At 39.7% G+C, this 12,668-nt stretch overlaps 2 protein-coding genes and 1 pseudogene across 2 annotated transcripts; 2 read left to right on the top strand and 1 right to left on the bottom strand.

The window, feature by feature from the left end:
• Positions 1 to 1,565: 1,565 nt before the first annotated feature.
• On the bottom strand, positions 1,566 to 2,903 carry LOC132619112 (uncharacterized). The gene has a single exon (XM_060334075.1). It carries the CDS (start codon positions 2,815 to 2,817, stop codon positions 1,777 to 1,779), a length of 1,041 nt encoding a protein of 346 aa, XP_060190058.1. The 5' UTR covers positions 2,818 to 2,903; the 3' UTR covers positions 1,566 to 1,776.
• Positions 2,904 to 3,099: 196 nt separating this feature from the next.
• Positions 3,100 to 6,352, top strand: LOC132619114 (protein FATTY ACID EXPORT 5-like). The gene is made up of 3 exons (XM_060334077.1): positions 3,100 to 3,391; positions 4,912 to 4,999; positions 6,066 to 6,352. Exons 1-3 carry the CDS (start codon positions 3,193 to 3,195, stop codon positions 6,136 to 6,138), a joined length of 360 nt encoding a protein of 119 aa, XP_060190060.1. The 5' UTR covers positions 3,100 to 3,192; the 3' UTR covers positions 6,139 to 6,352.
• An 800-nt stretch (positions 6,353 to 7,152) lies between these two features.
• On the top strand, positions 7,153 to 12,577 carry LOC132619115 (cytochrome P450 716B1-like; annotated as a pseudogene).
• The last annotated feature ends 91 nt before the right edge of the window (positions 12,578 to 12,668 follow it).

Below are 12,668 nucleotides of genomic sequence, written 5' to 3' on the forward strand. Positions count from 1 at the left end.
TGGAATATATGCTAGACCGGTGAGATCGGAGACTGAGGAAGGAAAGAAACAAGCACGAGTATGAAAACTTTCTTTTGAGTTCGGAGGAGTGCTTGATCCGAAGAAAGCGAAAGACATGTTTGGTCCGGTTTCTCCATAGCCGAATTGATCGTGGCCGTTGGCCCGGTTGATCGTGGCAGTTGGTCCGTTTGATCGTGGTCGTTGGTCCTGGTGATCCATTACACAATTGCCACACATCCATACTGTTCTGCCACATTGTACTGCCAATCATATGGGTGTCAGACCGTACGATCCAACCTTATCCTTTTTAGGGTTTTTTTTATTCAAAAGGGTTTTATGTTGTAAGAGGCCCATGAGGCAAAACTATAAATATGGGTCATTACCCTACTTTTAAGGGTTGGCTTCTTGAGTTCTAGAACATTATAATAGCAAAATATATAAGATCTCCCTCTCTCATTCTCTGATTTTGGTCCGGATTCAGTGTTTTGTTCCTTAGCTTTATTCGATTAACAATATTCATATATCATTACATTCATATATTTAGTCCAAACCATTGATTATTATTCACTTCTTCTTAGCATATCCATATATATCTTTTGTCAACTAAATAGGTTAAAGCTCAACCACATATCCTATACCTCACTCATAAATTTAATTAATTACCTAAATTCGGGGTAAACAGAAGTAGCTTCATCATTCTCCACTACTACTACTGTGTATGTGAAGCTCTGTGGAGAATAAAACTTGGGGACAAGTTCATTAATTACGAATAAGTCTTAGCTAAAGTTATTTTTTCTGAGTCAAATGCATTAAGTTAAAACGGAAAAAGGGTTGAAAATGCCTTTAACTTTGTGATTTGTCTTATATTTGTTCTCCGTTAACCTATTGCCTCATAAATTTTTCTTATGAATGAGGGCATATTTGGTTAATGTCACATATTTTAAGGGCATATTTTCTCTTTTCAACTTATTAATCATCTACCTTGGTTAATTAGGAGCTCTAGTTAAATTAAGGACATACATGCACCTTATTTGTGAGCTAAATTATCGATAAAGAGCATATCTACTCAATTTCGAATAGTTTAAGAGCGTATTTAAAACTTTTTTCGAATAGTGTATAAATTAACAAATCTCTTTTATCTTCTTTTTTTTCCTTTCTTTTTACACCTGCGAAGTCTCTTTGTACAACTTTTTGAAATGTTTTTATAAAGTAACAAAGTATTTTATAATTGTTGTTTCAGAAATTTTATGAGTATTTTCTTAAACAAGTTTTTGAAGAGAAATTACTTCTCAAATAAAATAATACACTGATTAGCAAACCAGACAAAACTCACAAACAATGGGAACTACTCTTGAGTCTGAGTCTCAATTACAGCAAACTTCTAGCATCTTCTTAAGTGGTTTGTATTATGACATTGATTGATTTTGTAAAAGTGAAGTTTAAAACCACTATCTCTTTTGGGACTTCCTTGTAATATCTTTTAATTTGAATAGTTTCTGCTCATCCATTTGAATTTCCTAGTCTTAAACTTGTTTTTCCTTTTCTTACAGTTCTTGTTATCTGAATTATCACAGCACTAATAAAGAGTGTTCATTAACACACTAAAAGACTATTAACTGCTACAAAGCAACAAGAATCATAAGAGAACACTGGTACAAAATACAACACAAATTTAACAATCCTAGTACTAGCATGCTCATCTGAAAAGAGGCTTGGATAATCTCAACTAGTAATCCAGACAAAGTCCCAGTGAATTTAAGAACATCCATTTAAATTCTAGTCACAATTGGAGACTCTTTGCTTCAATCTCTCATCTTTGCATCTCCTCTGATCTCCAACCATGGACTCAAACACATCCAATAAATTATCCAATCCCTCACAATCTTCTTCACCAACACCCCTCAAAGCATATACAATACTCTCAATGGTAGACAAATATCCAGCTTTAGGTTGACACCTCACTTCACTATACAAACTTAGCTTCTCTACATCCAACTTCACATGTGGCAACATCTTCAACCAAGGATTCTCATTATACATTCTCTTTGCTTTTGCCCATGTACCATCAAGTACAATCAAATTCTTCACTTCAAAATCTATCTCTTCCATGCCAATTGAATTCTCACTTGGAAATAACAGCACTGATCCTGGAGAAACTGTAATTTCAAACTCCTTCAATTCTTGATCCAATGGCTTTCTCTGTAACTTTTTTACTAAAAACCCTTTTCGAATATCATCAATAGAAGCACTAGAGCCAAACAACTTACTGAAATCTTGATTTTGAAAGGAACAAATTGCACCATACTTCTCTATGGTAAAAGAAACAGCAGCGTTACTATCAAAGTTGGAGTCTTTATATAGAGAAACAGCAGAATTACTATCAAAGTTGGAATCTTTAATGTTTATGCTACTATTTTCATCCAAATTTTGAGAACCTATTTCAAGATTTGAGTTGAGCAAATGTATGAGAAACTTAGCCTCATAATTAACATCAGATACTGAAATTACACTCAAATTTTTCAGACCTATAGAAGCAATTCTTGTTGAATTTAAAGGGTGATTTTTTTCTAAACTGTGTTGAAGAATTGTTACCCTCACCGAGTTTTCAAGACATGGGGTCTTCAATCTAGTGCAGAGACAAAAACGGGTCGGTTTTGAGCATGATGGGCACATGGATCTTTTTGACTGACCCGATTCAGTCACCATTTTTAGGGTTTGAGACAAATCTTGAACTTGAACAGGTAAAGGGTGTTTTCGGGCAAACAAATGGTTAACTCCTGAAGATGAAACGACCCGAGTCCTGAATTGCATTTGCATGGAGAAAGAACTCGGGTATGGTTGAAAAGGAAACGGGTTAGGTTTGACCCGACCCGGAAAGTTGCAGAAAAACAAAGAAACAGATGAAGAAATAAGATGTAGAGCGTGGTGCACACAAGCACTCTGGGGTTATAGCCAATGAATTGACTATATTACCCTCTTGTACTTCATGTTGTAGGTACATTCAAGAACAAATATTGAGGTCATTTTAGACCAACAAGACAAAAAAAAAAAAAAATGGAACCAGTTTTATATTCCATTGAGCCCGCATGACCAAATCTAAAGTTTGAAACTTGGGAAAGTCTTTGTCTTGCTTGATCTACTGAAATCTTGGCTAAATTTGCAAAAAAATATTCAAATCTTGCTGGTTAAAAGATGCATGATTTTTGCTTCACGATCCCTTATGGGTTAATTCTTGTGTGTGGTGGTGTTATTGGATATGCTAGTAAAGGAAGCACAGCTTCACTAGCTGGAGGTGTGGGTACTGGATTTGCTCTGATCTTAGCTGGTTTTTTGAGCCTGCAAGCATTTCACAAACGCAAAAATTCTTACTTTGCTTTGATTCTTGAAACTGGTATTACCCTATTACCCTTTTTTTCATTTCCTTAAATAAAACTGCATTTCATGTTGGTCGAACTTGGGTCTTTTCTATTATATTGTGCTGACATAGTATTGAATAACAGTTCTCCACAGTGTAATGCCTCTCGTTTATGCTTATTGTTCTTCAGATCTGAAGGGTATTAAGACTAGTTCTGATTTAGTATTATTCCTCTTCAAGAATAAGAAATTGACTGCCTCTCCTGAACATAAATGATGCAACCCTGGTGTCCTTTCTTCTTGTGTGTTTTGTCTCTTTGTTTCATAATAATAATAATAATAATGACTCTCTTGTTTGCATCTAAACTTACTATGAACTGTTTGTTCTTATCTGGAAACTGTTATAGGAAGGTCTCATAGTTTAGCATCTAATTGTGATTAGGTTTCCTTAGGCTTCATTGACCTTTCCAGTATCTGCTTGTTTGTTTCAAAGAAATTAAGTTGGAAATTGCTGCAGAATATGAAGTTCCTGTGGTTGACAAGTCTATTTTAGGAAAGTGAATACGGGAACTCAGGCTGGTGTTCTCAGAATACCTGATCTAGATTGCAATTTGTTGACGAGAATTTGAGGAAGAATAATGTAAAAGAGTAAGAATGTTTAGCTATATATAATGCAACAAAGTAGGCTTGCTTTCACCTAGTTTGATAGTGAAATGCAATCCCATTGAGAACTGGTGGGGGAAACAAAGTGTGCAAACAAACTTAGAAAATTGCAGACTTTTGTTGCTTTAAGTGCATGAAAAATAATGGAATGCCTAGATGCCTCAGATAGACATAATTCCTTCCTGTCTGTTGAATAGGGAAAGTGGTTTCTTCAGATCCCTAAGTTCATTGTTTGTGCTTGGTTTCTTTGTTATCATCAATAGAGGATGGGATATGACCATTCCTATTTCTCTAGGAGGAGTAACTGTTATCAAAGAGAACTTTAAAAATATCACGTTATATGATGAAATAAACAAGACCAAAAACAAAGATAAATGATTATGTACGTTTCCTCTCAGCATCTCCTTCAACAATGATTGGAAGTATTGCTCAAAGCCCCAAAGAGTCACGGCAATCCTTTGAATGGATCCCTCTGATATTATTGGACTCTACCAGTTAGTTGTGTCAAGTGCAATTCTTAATGTTCAGAAATACAATTTTCCCAGTGAACATTAACTAAAAAATAACAGTCATTCATCAAGTTTGAAGCTTTTCAGGGAGTACATTTAAGACTATAATAAGCTATGTTGACCTTAAATCTAGCTTTTTCCTAATGATCAGAACTCTGTAGTTTCCTACTTGATGTGGTGCTTATCTGCTGCTGCTTCAAAGTTTGATGTGAAATGCAGACGCAGAGAGAATGCATTGAGTTTTTGTTATGTTTGAGGGCAGCATGATTTCCTTCTGATTCAGAAAGAAAAATCAAAATTTTATCTTTTTGTTTCTGTCAATGAATTGCTTTATTTGTTATAAACGCGTGTTGTATCTCCACTCACTTTATTTGGTTCCAAACAGCTTGTGCAGCCACGTTAACATGGGTTATGGGACAACGTTACATGCAAACCTCAAAAATAATGCCGGCTGGCGTTGTTGCTGGTATCAGGTAACTGCAAATGAAAAGCATGCCATACTGGTTTTATAGTCAACTTGCTTCGCGGTTGCTATATTTTGTCTATCTTTTAAAGTATACTAGGTTTGTGTGGTCTGACAAATTTATTTGGAACTACATTGGCAGCAAACTAAATGTTTATTTTTATAGAAGTTGTTAGATTTTGTTTAAAGCAGATAATAGTGAGAAAATGTTTCCGTGTCTAACCGTAATACACAAATAACAGTTCATTGCTTCAAAAGTTCATCCCATGCATTATGGGACAGGATGATTTTGTGAGTGGATGAAAATTTTGCTTATCTTTACTGCTGTTTTCAGACTCTTGCTATATTATAAGAAGAACAGAACTGACTTCAGTCCTGTTGTTTGTTCCATGTATTAATAGAGAATACACACTAGTTATCTTATACTTTTCTATCTGTGTCAACATGTACTGCTGTTATTATAGCTTTAAGCTATGTTGCGTGGACTCTCCAAAAATATTGTTGCACCCGTGTCGGATCTGACACACGCCCGTCGACATTTTTGAATTGTCTGAGTAACATAGGCTTTAAGGTAACATGCACAAGACCTGCAGTTACACTTGTGTTCCTTTTTATTCTTTTTTGGTGAATAATGCAGAGTGAGTTGTGTAGGGACCCTATCTCTTATTTAATCATTTGTGTAAATATGAAGCAAATTAGGTGAAAGAAGAGTGTGGAAGCTTAATTCCTTCTGTCTAGCCTTTGCAGGACGAGTTGTCTTATGCCCCACAAAACCTAATGATTTGTCATGTATAGAAATTTGTGTAAATATAAAAAAAAATGAAAGCTACACAAGAATTTAATGGGCACTATATAGTTTCTTATTGAGTTAATAGTTGTTATTGATAGTTGATAGAGAAGAATCTTGCTTGCCATTCTTATCTGGAGAATCTGTCAATGCTAAACTGATCATTTAAAGGTCTTTGCTCTGTTTTTTGTTTTGATAATCGTTATATCTACGCCAGCTTGCGCAGCTCGACTATGAAAAAGTCTTTGTATCTGTTATATTCATCTTTTTCTTTCTCTCGTTTCTGCAGTGCACTCTTGACTGGATTTTACCTGTACAAAATTGCCACAGGAGGGAACAATTTTCCACCTAAGACTGAGTAATACCATCTGATTGTTTATTTGGGGTTTCAATTCCATACTGTATGTACTGAGAAGAGGTCAATTCTTATGCATTGATGCATACAGCCGGCTGAAATGTAACATTATTGTATTTAATTTTATAGAATTCGATGGAGCTACTCTTATTTTGATGTTTGTTTATCACTAGTAACCATTTACAAATTTTCATCAAGCATCTGGTGCTGTTACTGGCTTATATTGTTCTCCAATCTATATATAGGTCTCAAACAGTATTACTCGAAATTCTACTGTTACACTTTAGTTAAATACTAGAGTTAAGTTTCAAGTGTGTAACTTTATAACTCACAAGTAAATGAGTCACATTTGTTGCCACAGCAAAACAATTATCGGATCATCAACGACCTTATTGATTCATATTGATTAAATAGATCTTCTTCTGCCGATTTGCTAAGTATACTCACTCTGCTGAAGCTCAACAGGTTTTGAACTGTATATGCATCTCAAGCAGTATGGCTTAAAAGGGTAGTGTTACACATAAGGAGCTACATACCAGGGTTAAATTTCAACAGTATAGCTTAATAGTAGCATCAGAAATCGAGGCTCTCATTTTGTTGCCACCCTGCCACATTAATAATTGGCACCTCAAGTATACAAAAGATACAGCAAAACATATAATAAGAAGAATAGTTCATGTAAAACAAGCAGGTCCTTCCAGCCACACAACTTAGTAAAGATCACCACCACTTTCATCACATAATTGATTTGGACTTTTCACTACTTATTTTCAATAGAAAACCAAGCACAAGAGTTATGTTTACCAACACCATTCTTTTTGGACATGTCATTCGAGTTAGACACCACAATCCACAACCATATAGGAAGGTATGTTCTGGTATCTCAAGATGGGGCATATTTTTGTTTCAGGAATACCATAATGGAGCTAAGATACTTCTCCAGAAACCAACAAAGTCGACAACACAAGTAGATTATATAAAAACCTCCTACCTCTAAGCTCTTTCCTTATGTAACCCAATCATGAACATTATCTTAATGATTTTCCTATTCTACTACCGGTATTCCTCCTCGTTCGGAGGAGAAGATCATCGAAGAGGGTCCCACCAGGTTCCCTTGGATTTCCAATCGTCGGTCAAAGCCTTGGCTTGCTAAGAGCAATGAAAGCCAACACAGCAGAGAAATGGCTCGAGGAAAGAGTCCAAAAATATGGTCCCATCTCAAAACTAAGCCTCTTTGGCAAACCCACTGTATTCACTTATGGGCAGGCTGCTAACAAGTTTGTATTTACCAGTGATGCCTCTGTCCTCACTAACCAGCAGACACAGTCAGTCAAGATGATTCTGGGCGATCGTTGCCTTTTGGAACTCAACGGTGCAGATCATAAACGGGTTAGAGATGCCCTTCTATCATTCTTGAAGCCAGATAGTCTAAAGCGTTATGTCAGAAAGATGGGCGACGAAGTCAGAATCCACCTTGAGACTTACTGGGAAGGCAAGCAAATAATTAAGGTTTGTCATGAACCACCCCACTATACTTGCATGCAATCTTATGCTTTTTTTTTTGGATAACCGTGGTGTCCGGGCCAGCTTACGCGCGCCTCAACTAATTTCATGGGATACATGCCACCTCCCACCAGCAATAGGTACCAGATAACTCTGTCCACCAAGGCTAGGACAAATGGGAAGAGATCACCTAGTGTTTCTGCCTCTGTTGGGATTTGAACCTTAGACCTCATGGTTCTCACCCACTTCATTGACCACTAGGCCACACTCGTGGGTGCTGCATGCAACCTTAGACATTTACAACTAACTTTTGTGTATGGTGTTGATGGTAGGTATTACCTTTGATGAAGACACTCACCTTCAACATTATTTGCTCTCTCCTTTTCGGGCTTGAACGTGGAGCGCGAAGAGACCAGATGGTTCATCATTTCCAGCAGATGATTGAAGGAATATGGTCAATCCCTATAAACTTGCCATTTACGCGCTTCAATCGCAGCCTTGAGGCAAGCAAAGATGTCCAGAAAATGCTGAAACAACTTATTTCCGAGAATAAGTTAGAGGGGGTAAGTGGGATCAGGGAGCGTCTAGGTTGAGAGTAGGGTCCTGGAACATTGGGACTTTGACGGGAAAGTCCATAGAGCTAGTTAAGATTCTTAAGGAGAGGAGGATTAATATAGCTTGCGTCCAAGAGACTAAATGGGTAGGATCTAAAGCTAAGGATGTGGATGGGTATAAGTTATGGTTCTCAGGTAAGTCAATGTATAGGAATGGGGTAGGCATTTTAGTAGATAGTGAGCTAAGGGACCAGGCCGTAGAGGTTAGGAGGGTCAATGACCGGATGATGGCGGTTAAGTTAGTTGTGGAAGGGTTTACCCTGAACATTATTAGTGCTTACGCGCCACAAGCGGGCTTGGACGAGGAGGAGAAGAGGCGCTTTTGGGAGGATTTGGATGAAGTGGTGGGAGGTATACCACCCACCGAGAAGTTATTCATAGGAGGAGATTTCAATGGACACATCGGCTCAACCTCGAGGGGTTATGATGATGAGCATGGAGGTTTCGGCTTCGGAGTCAGGAATGGAGGAGGAGTCTCACTTCTGGATTTTGCTAAAGCCTTTGGATTGGTAGTAGCCAACTCGCGTTTCCCGAAGAGGGAGCAGTACTTGGTAACCTTCCGTAGTTCGACGGCTGCGACGCAGATAGACTTTTTGCTCCTTAGAAAAGAGGATAAAGGTCTTTGTAAAGACTGCAAGGTCATTCCGAGTGAGAACCTTACGACCCAACATAAGCTTTTGGTGATGGACTTGGGGATTACGAGGAAGAAGAGGAAGAGGGTCGCGGATGACCTGCCAAGGATCAGGTGGGGGAGTCTGACTTTGTCGAGTGCCCAGGAGATGGGGGAGAAGTTGATGGCTATGGGAGCTTGGGAGAGTAGGGGGGACGCGAGTAGTATGTGGGATAGGACGGCGAGCTGCATTAGGGAAACAGCTAGAGATGTCCTGGGAGTCTCGAGAGGTCGCCGTGGTAGGCGACGAGGGGACTGGTGGTGGAATGGAGAAGTCCAGGGAAAGGTGGAAGCAAAGAAAGTGGCGTACGCGAGGTTGGTAGACAGCAAAGATGAGGAGGAGAAGCAGACGAATAGGGAAAGGTATAAGATTGCGAGAAAGGAAGCGAAGTTGGCAGTTTCGGCGGCAAAAACGGCAGCTTTCGAATGTCTATATGCAGAACTAGAGGAAAAAGGCGGGGATAAGAAGTTGTTCAGGCTAGCCAAGGTGAGGGAGAGAAAGGCACGGGACCTGGATCGAGTAAAGTGCGTCAAGGACGAGGATGGCAAAGTATTGGTAGAGGAAGCTCTCATTAGACGGAGATGACAGTCATACTTCCATAAACTCTTGAACGAGGAAGGTGATAGAGACATTGTATTGGGAGATTTGGAGTACTCTGAGAGGCGTCGCGACTTTGGGTATTGTAGGAGTATAAGTTCGCAGGATGCGCAGGGGAAGAGCTACCGGTCCTGACGAGATCCCTGGGGAGTTTTGGAAGAGTGCGGGCAGGGCAGGTTTGGAGTGGTTGACTGGATTGTTTAATGTTACTTTTAAGACGGCGAAGATGTCTGAGGAATGGAGGTGGAGTATGATGATCCCTTTGTATAAGAACAAAGGTGATGTTCAAAGTTGCAACAACTATAGAGGGATCAAGCTGCTAAGCCATACTATGAAGGTGTGGGAAAGGGTGGTGGAGATGAGGGTGAGAAAAGGCGTGTCCATTTCAGAGAATCAGTTCGGATTCATGTCGGGGCGCTCGACTACAGAAGCCATCCATCTTGTGAGGAGACTGGTGGAGCAGTATAGGGAGAGGAAGAAGGACCTGCACATGGTTTTCATCGACCTAGAAAAGGCTTACGACAAAGTGCCAAGAGAGGTTTTATGGAGATGCTTGGAGGCCAGAGGTGTACCTGTAGCGTACATTAGGGCGATCAAGGACATGTATGAGGGAGACAAGACCAGGGTAAGGACAGTAGGAGGAGACTCGGAGCACTTCCCAGTGGAGATGGGGTTGCACCAAGGATCAACTCTTAGCCCATTTTTATTTGCTCTAGTGATGGATTGTCTGACGCGGCGAATTCAAGGTGAGGTGTCATGGTGTATGTTATTTGCGGATGACATAGTCTTGATCGACGAGACACGCAGCGGAGTAAACGCTAAGCTGGAGGTTTGGAGACAAACTCTGGAGTCTAAAGGGTTCAAGTTGAGTAGGACTAAGACAAAGTACATGGAGTGCAAGTTCAGTGACATGACACATGAGTCTGGCGTGGAAGTGAGGCTTGGTACCCAGGTCATCCCAAAGAAAAGAAGTTTCAAATATCTCGGGTCTATTATACAAGAAAATGGGGATATTGACGATGATGTCTCACATCGTATTGGCGCAGGGTGGTTGAAATGGAGGCTTGCTTCAGGAGTGCTGTATGATAAGAAGGTGCCACCAAAACTTAAAGGCAGGTTCTACAAAGTGGTTGTGAGACCGACCTTGTTGTACGGGGCAGAGTGTTGGGCAGTCAAGAGCTCTCAAGTCCAAAAGATGAAAGTTGCGGAAATGAGAATGTTGCGATGGATGTGTGGGCACACCAGGCGAGATAGGATTAGGAATGAAGATATTCGGGATAAGGTTGGAGTAGCATCAGTGGAGGACAAGATGAGGGAAGCGAGGCTGAGATGGTTTGGGCATGTGAGGAGAAGAGGCACAGATGCTCCAGTGCGGAGGTTAGCTATGGATGGTTTCAGAAGAGGTCGGGGTAGGCCGAAAAAGTATTGGAGAGAGGTGCTGAGACAGGACATGGCGCAGGTTCAGCTTACCGAGGACATGAGCTTAGATAGGAGGTTTTGAAAGACTCAGATTAGGGTAGAAGGCTAGTAGGTAGTCGTTGTTTCGATCTATAGTCTATTGTCCTTTGTTTCTTGCTACTATACGTGGTTTCTTGTACTTCGATTATCTTATTTATCTGTGGTAGCTGCTGCTCCCTTTTTTTTTTCAGACTGCTCTATTTTGACTTATTCGCTTTCTTTAGTTTCATTTGCATTTTGCTTTGAACTGCTTCTGCTTATCTAACCTTTCTCGTTGTGATTTCTCTTGAGCCAAGGGTCTTTCGGAAACAGCCTCCCTATCTTCCGAGATAGGGGTATGGTCTGCGTACACTTTACCCTCCCCAGACCTCACATTGTGGGATTTCACTGGGTATGTTGTTGTTGTTGTTGTTGTTGCCATGAGCTCAACAACAACTTAGCTTCATCCCAACAGGATCTTATCACCTGTTTGCTCAGCATCGGTGGAGAGAACAACCAAGAACTCATATCTGAAAATGAAATCATTCATAATGTCATGCTGATCATGATTGCTGGACATGACACTTCATCCACCTTGATAACTTTCATGGTAAGACTTTTAGCAAAGAATCCAAATATCTGTGCAGCCGTCCTTAAAGGTAAGAAACCATCTGAATTTCATTCAGACTCGATTCGCTCTGCCTTTCGGGTTTCTTCTAAATAAGCTTGTGGGAATGCAGAGCAAGAAGAGATCGCACAGAGCAAGTCACATGGAGAGTCCCTAATTTGGGAAGACCTTGGCAAGATGAAATACACCTGGAGAGTGGCAATGGAGACAATGAGAATGTTCCCTCCAATTTTCGGAGGCTTCAGGCAGACTGTAAAGGACATCGAGTACGGAGGCTACTTCATTCCGAAAGGATGGCAAGTAAGATAAAAAATTCCCATCTTTGATCTTCCATTCTCAACTCTGTTATTTTTCTGATTGGCATAATCTGAAGTTAGCCACTGCTTAATGGCTGCACATAGATATTCTGGGTAACGGCTAAAACACACATGGATAGCAGCATTTTCCAAGAACCAGAGAAATTTGATCCAGATCGCTTTGAGACCCCAGCATCTTTGCCTCCTTACAACTTTGTTCCATTCGGAGGGGGAGCCCGTATATGTCCTGGATATGAGTTTGCAAAGATTGAAACTTTGGTTACAATCCATTACCTAGTGACACATTTCACATGGAAGCTATGCTGTACAGATGATTTCTTCAGCAGGGACCCAACGCCAGCACCAACTCAAGGACTTCCCGTTCAATAATTCCCAGGAAACCTCTCTAATTCAACAAATTTAATCCTACATGCTTCTTCAAGAGGCAGCAGAGTTTGTAAACCTCAAGACTCCTAAGGGGAATACTCCCTATATTATTATGTATTCATGTTAAAAGATGTACACTTTAAGGTCTGACTATCCAGCCACATTTATTGGAACTTCATATTCGAGAATTGAGGGCTAAGCATTGGATGTGAAAAATTGAAACTTCGAACAAGCATAAGCAAAAATCTCCTTTTTTTTTAATAGGAATATTTTTCTAGATTTAGGCTTTACGGTTTAAAGTTTTACAACTTTTTCTGGAAACTTGAAGGCTAAAAATTGGATTGAAAGATGGAAAATTTCATGGTCATGTTTTACATTTGTTACTCCTTTTAAAGTAAGTAGCT

The sequence above is a fragment of the Lycium barbarum genome, chromosome 11 (assembly GCF_019175385.1).
Source record: "Lycium barbarum isolate Lr01 chromosome 11, ASM1917538v2, whole genome shotgun sequence".
Lineage (NCBI taxonomy): Eukaryota > Viridiplantae > Streptophyta > Magnoliopsida > Solanales > Solanaceae > Lycium > Lycium barbarum.

Coding starts and splice junctions, on each gene's coding strand:
- LOC132619112 (XM_060334075.1), bottom strand. CDS start 2,817: ATGCAAATGCAATTCAGGACTCGGGTCGTTTCATCTTCAGGAGTTAAC.
- LOC132619114 (XM_060334077.1), top strand. CDS start 3,193: ATGCATGATTTTTGCTTCACGATCCCTTATGGGTTAATTCTTGTGTGT. Junction 3,392..4,911: donor TGCTTTGATTCTTGAAACTG/GTATTACCCTAT, acceptor GGTTCCAAACAG/CTTGTGCAGCCACGTTAACA. Junction 5,000..6,065: donor GGCGTTGTTGCTGGTATCAG/GTAACTGCAAAT, acceptor TCGTTTCTGCAG/TGCACTCTTGACTGGATTTT.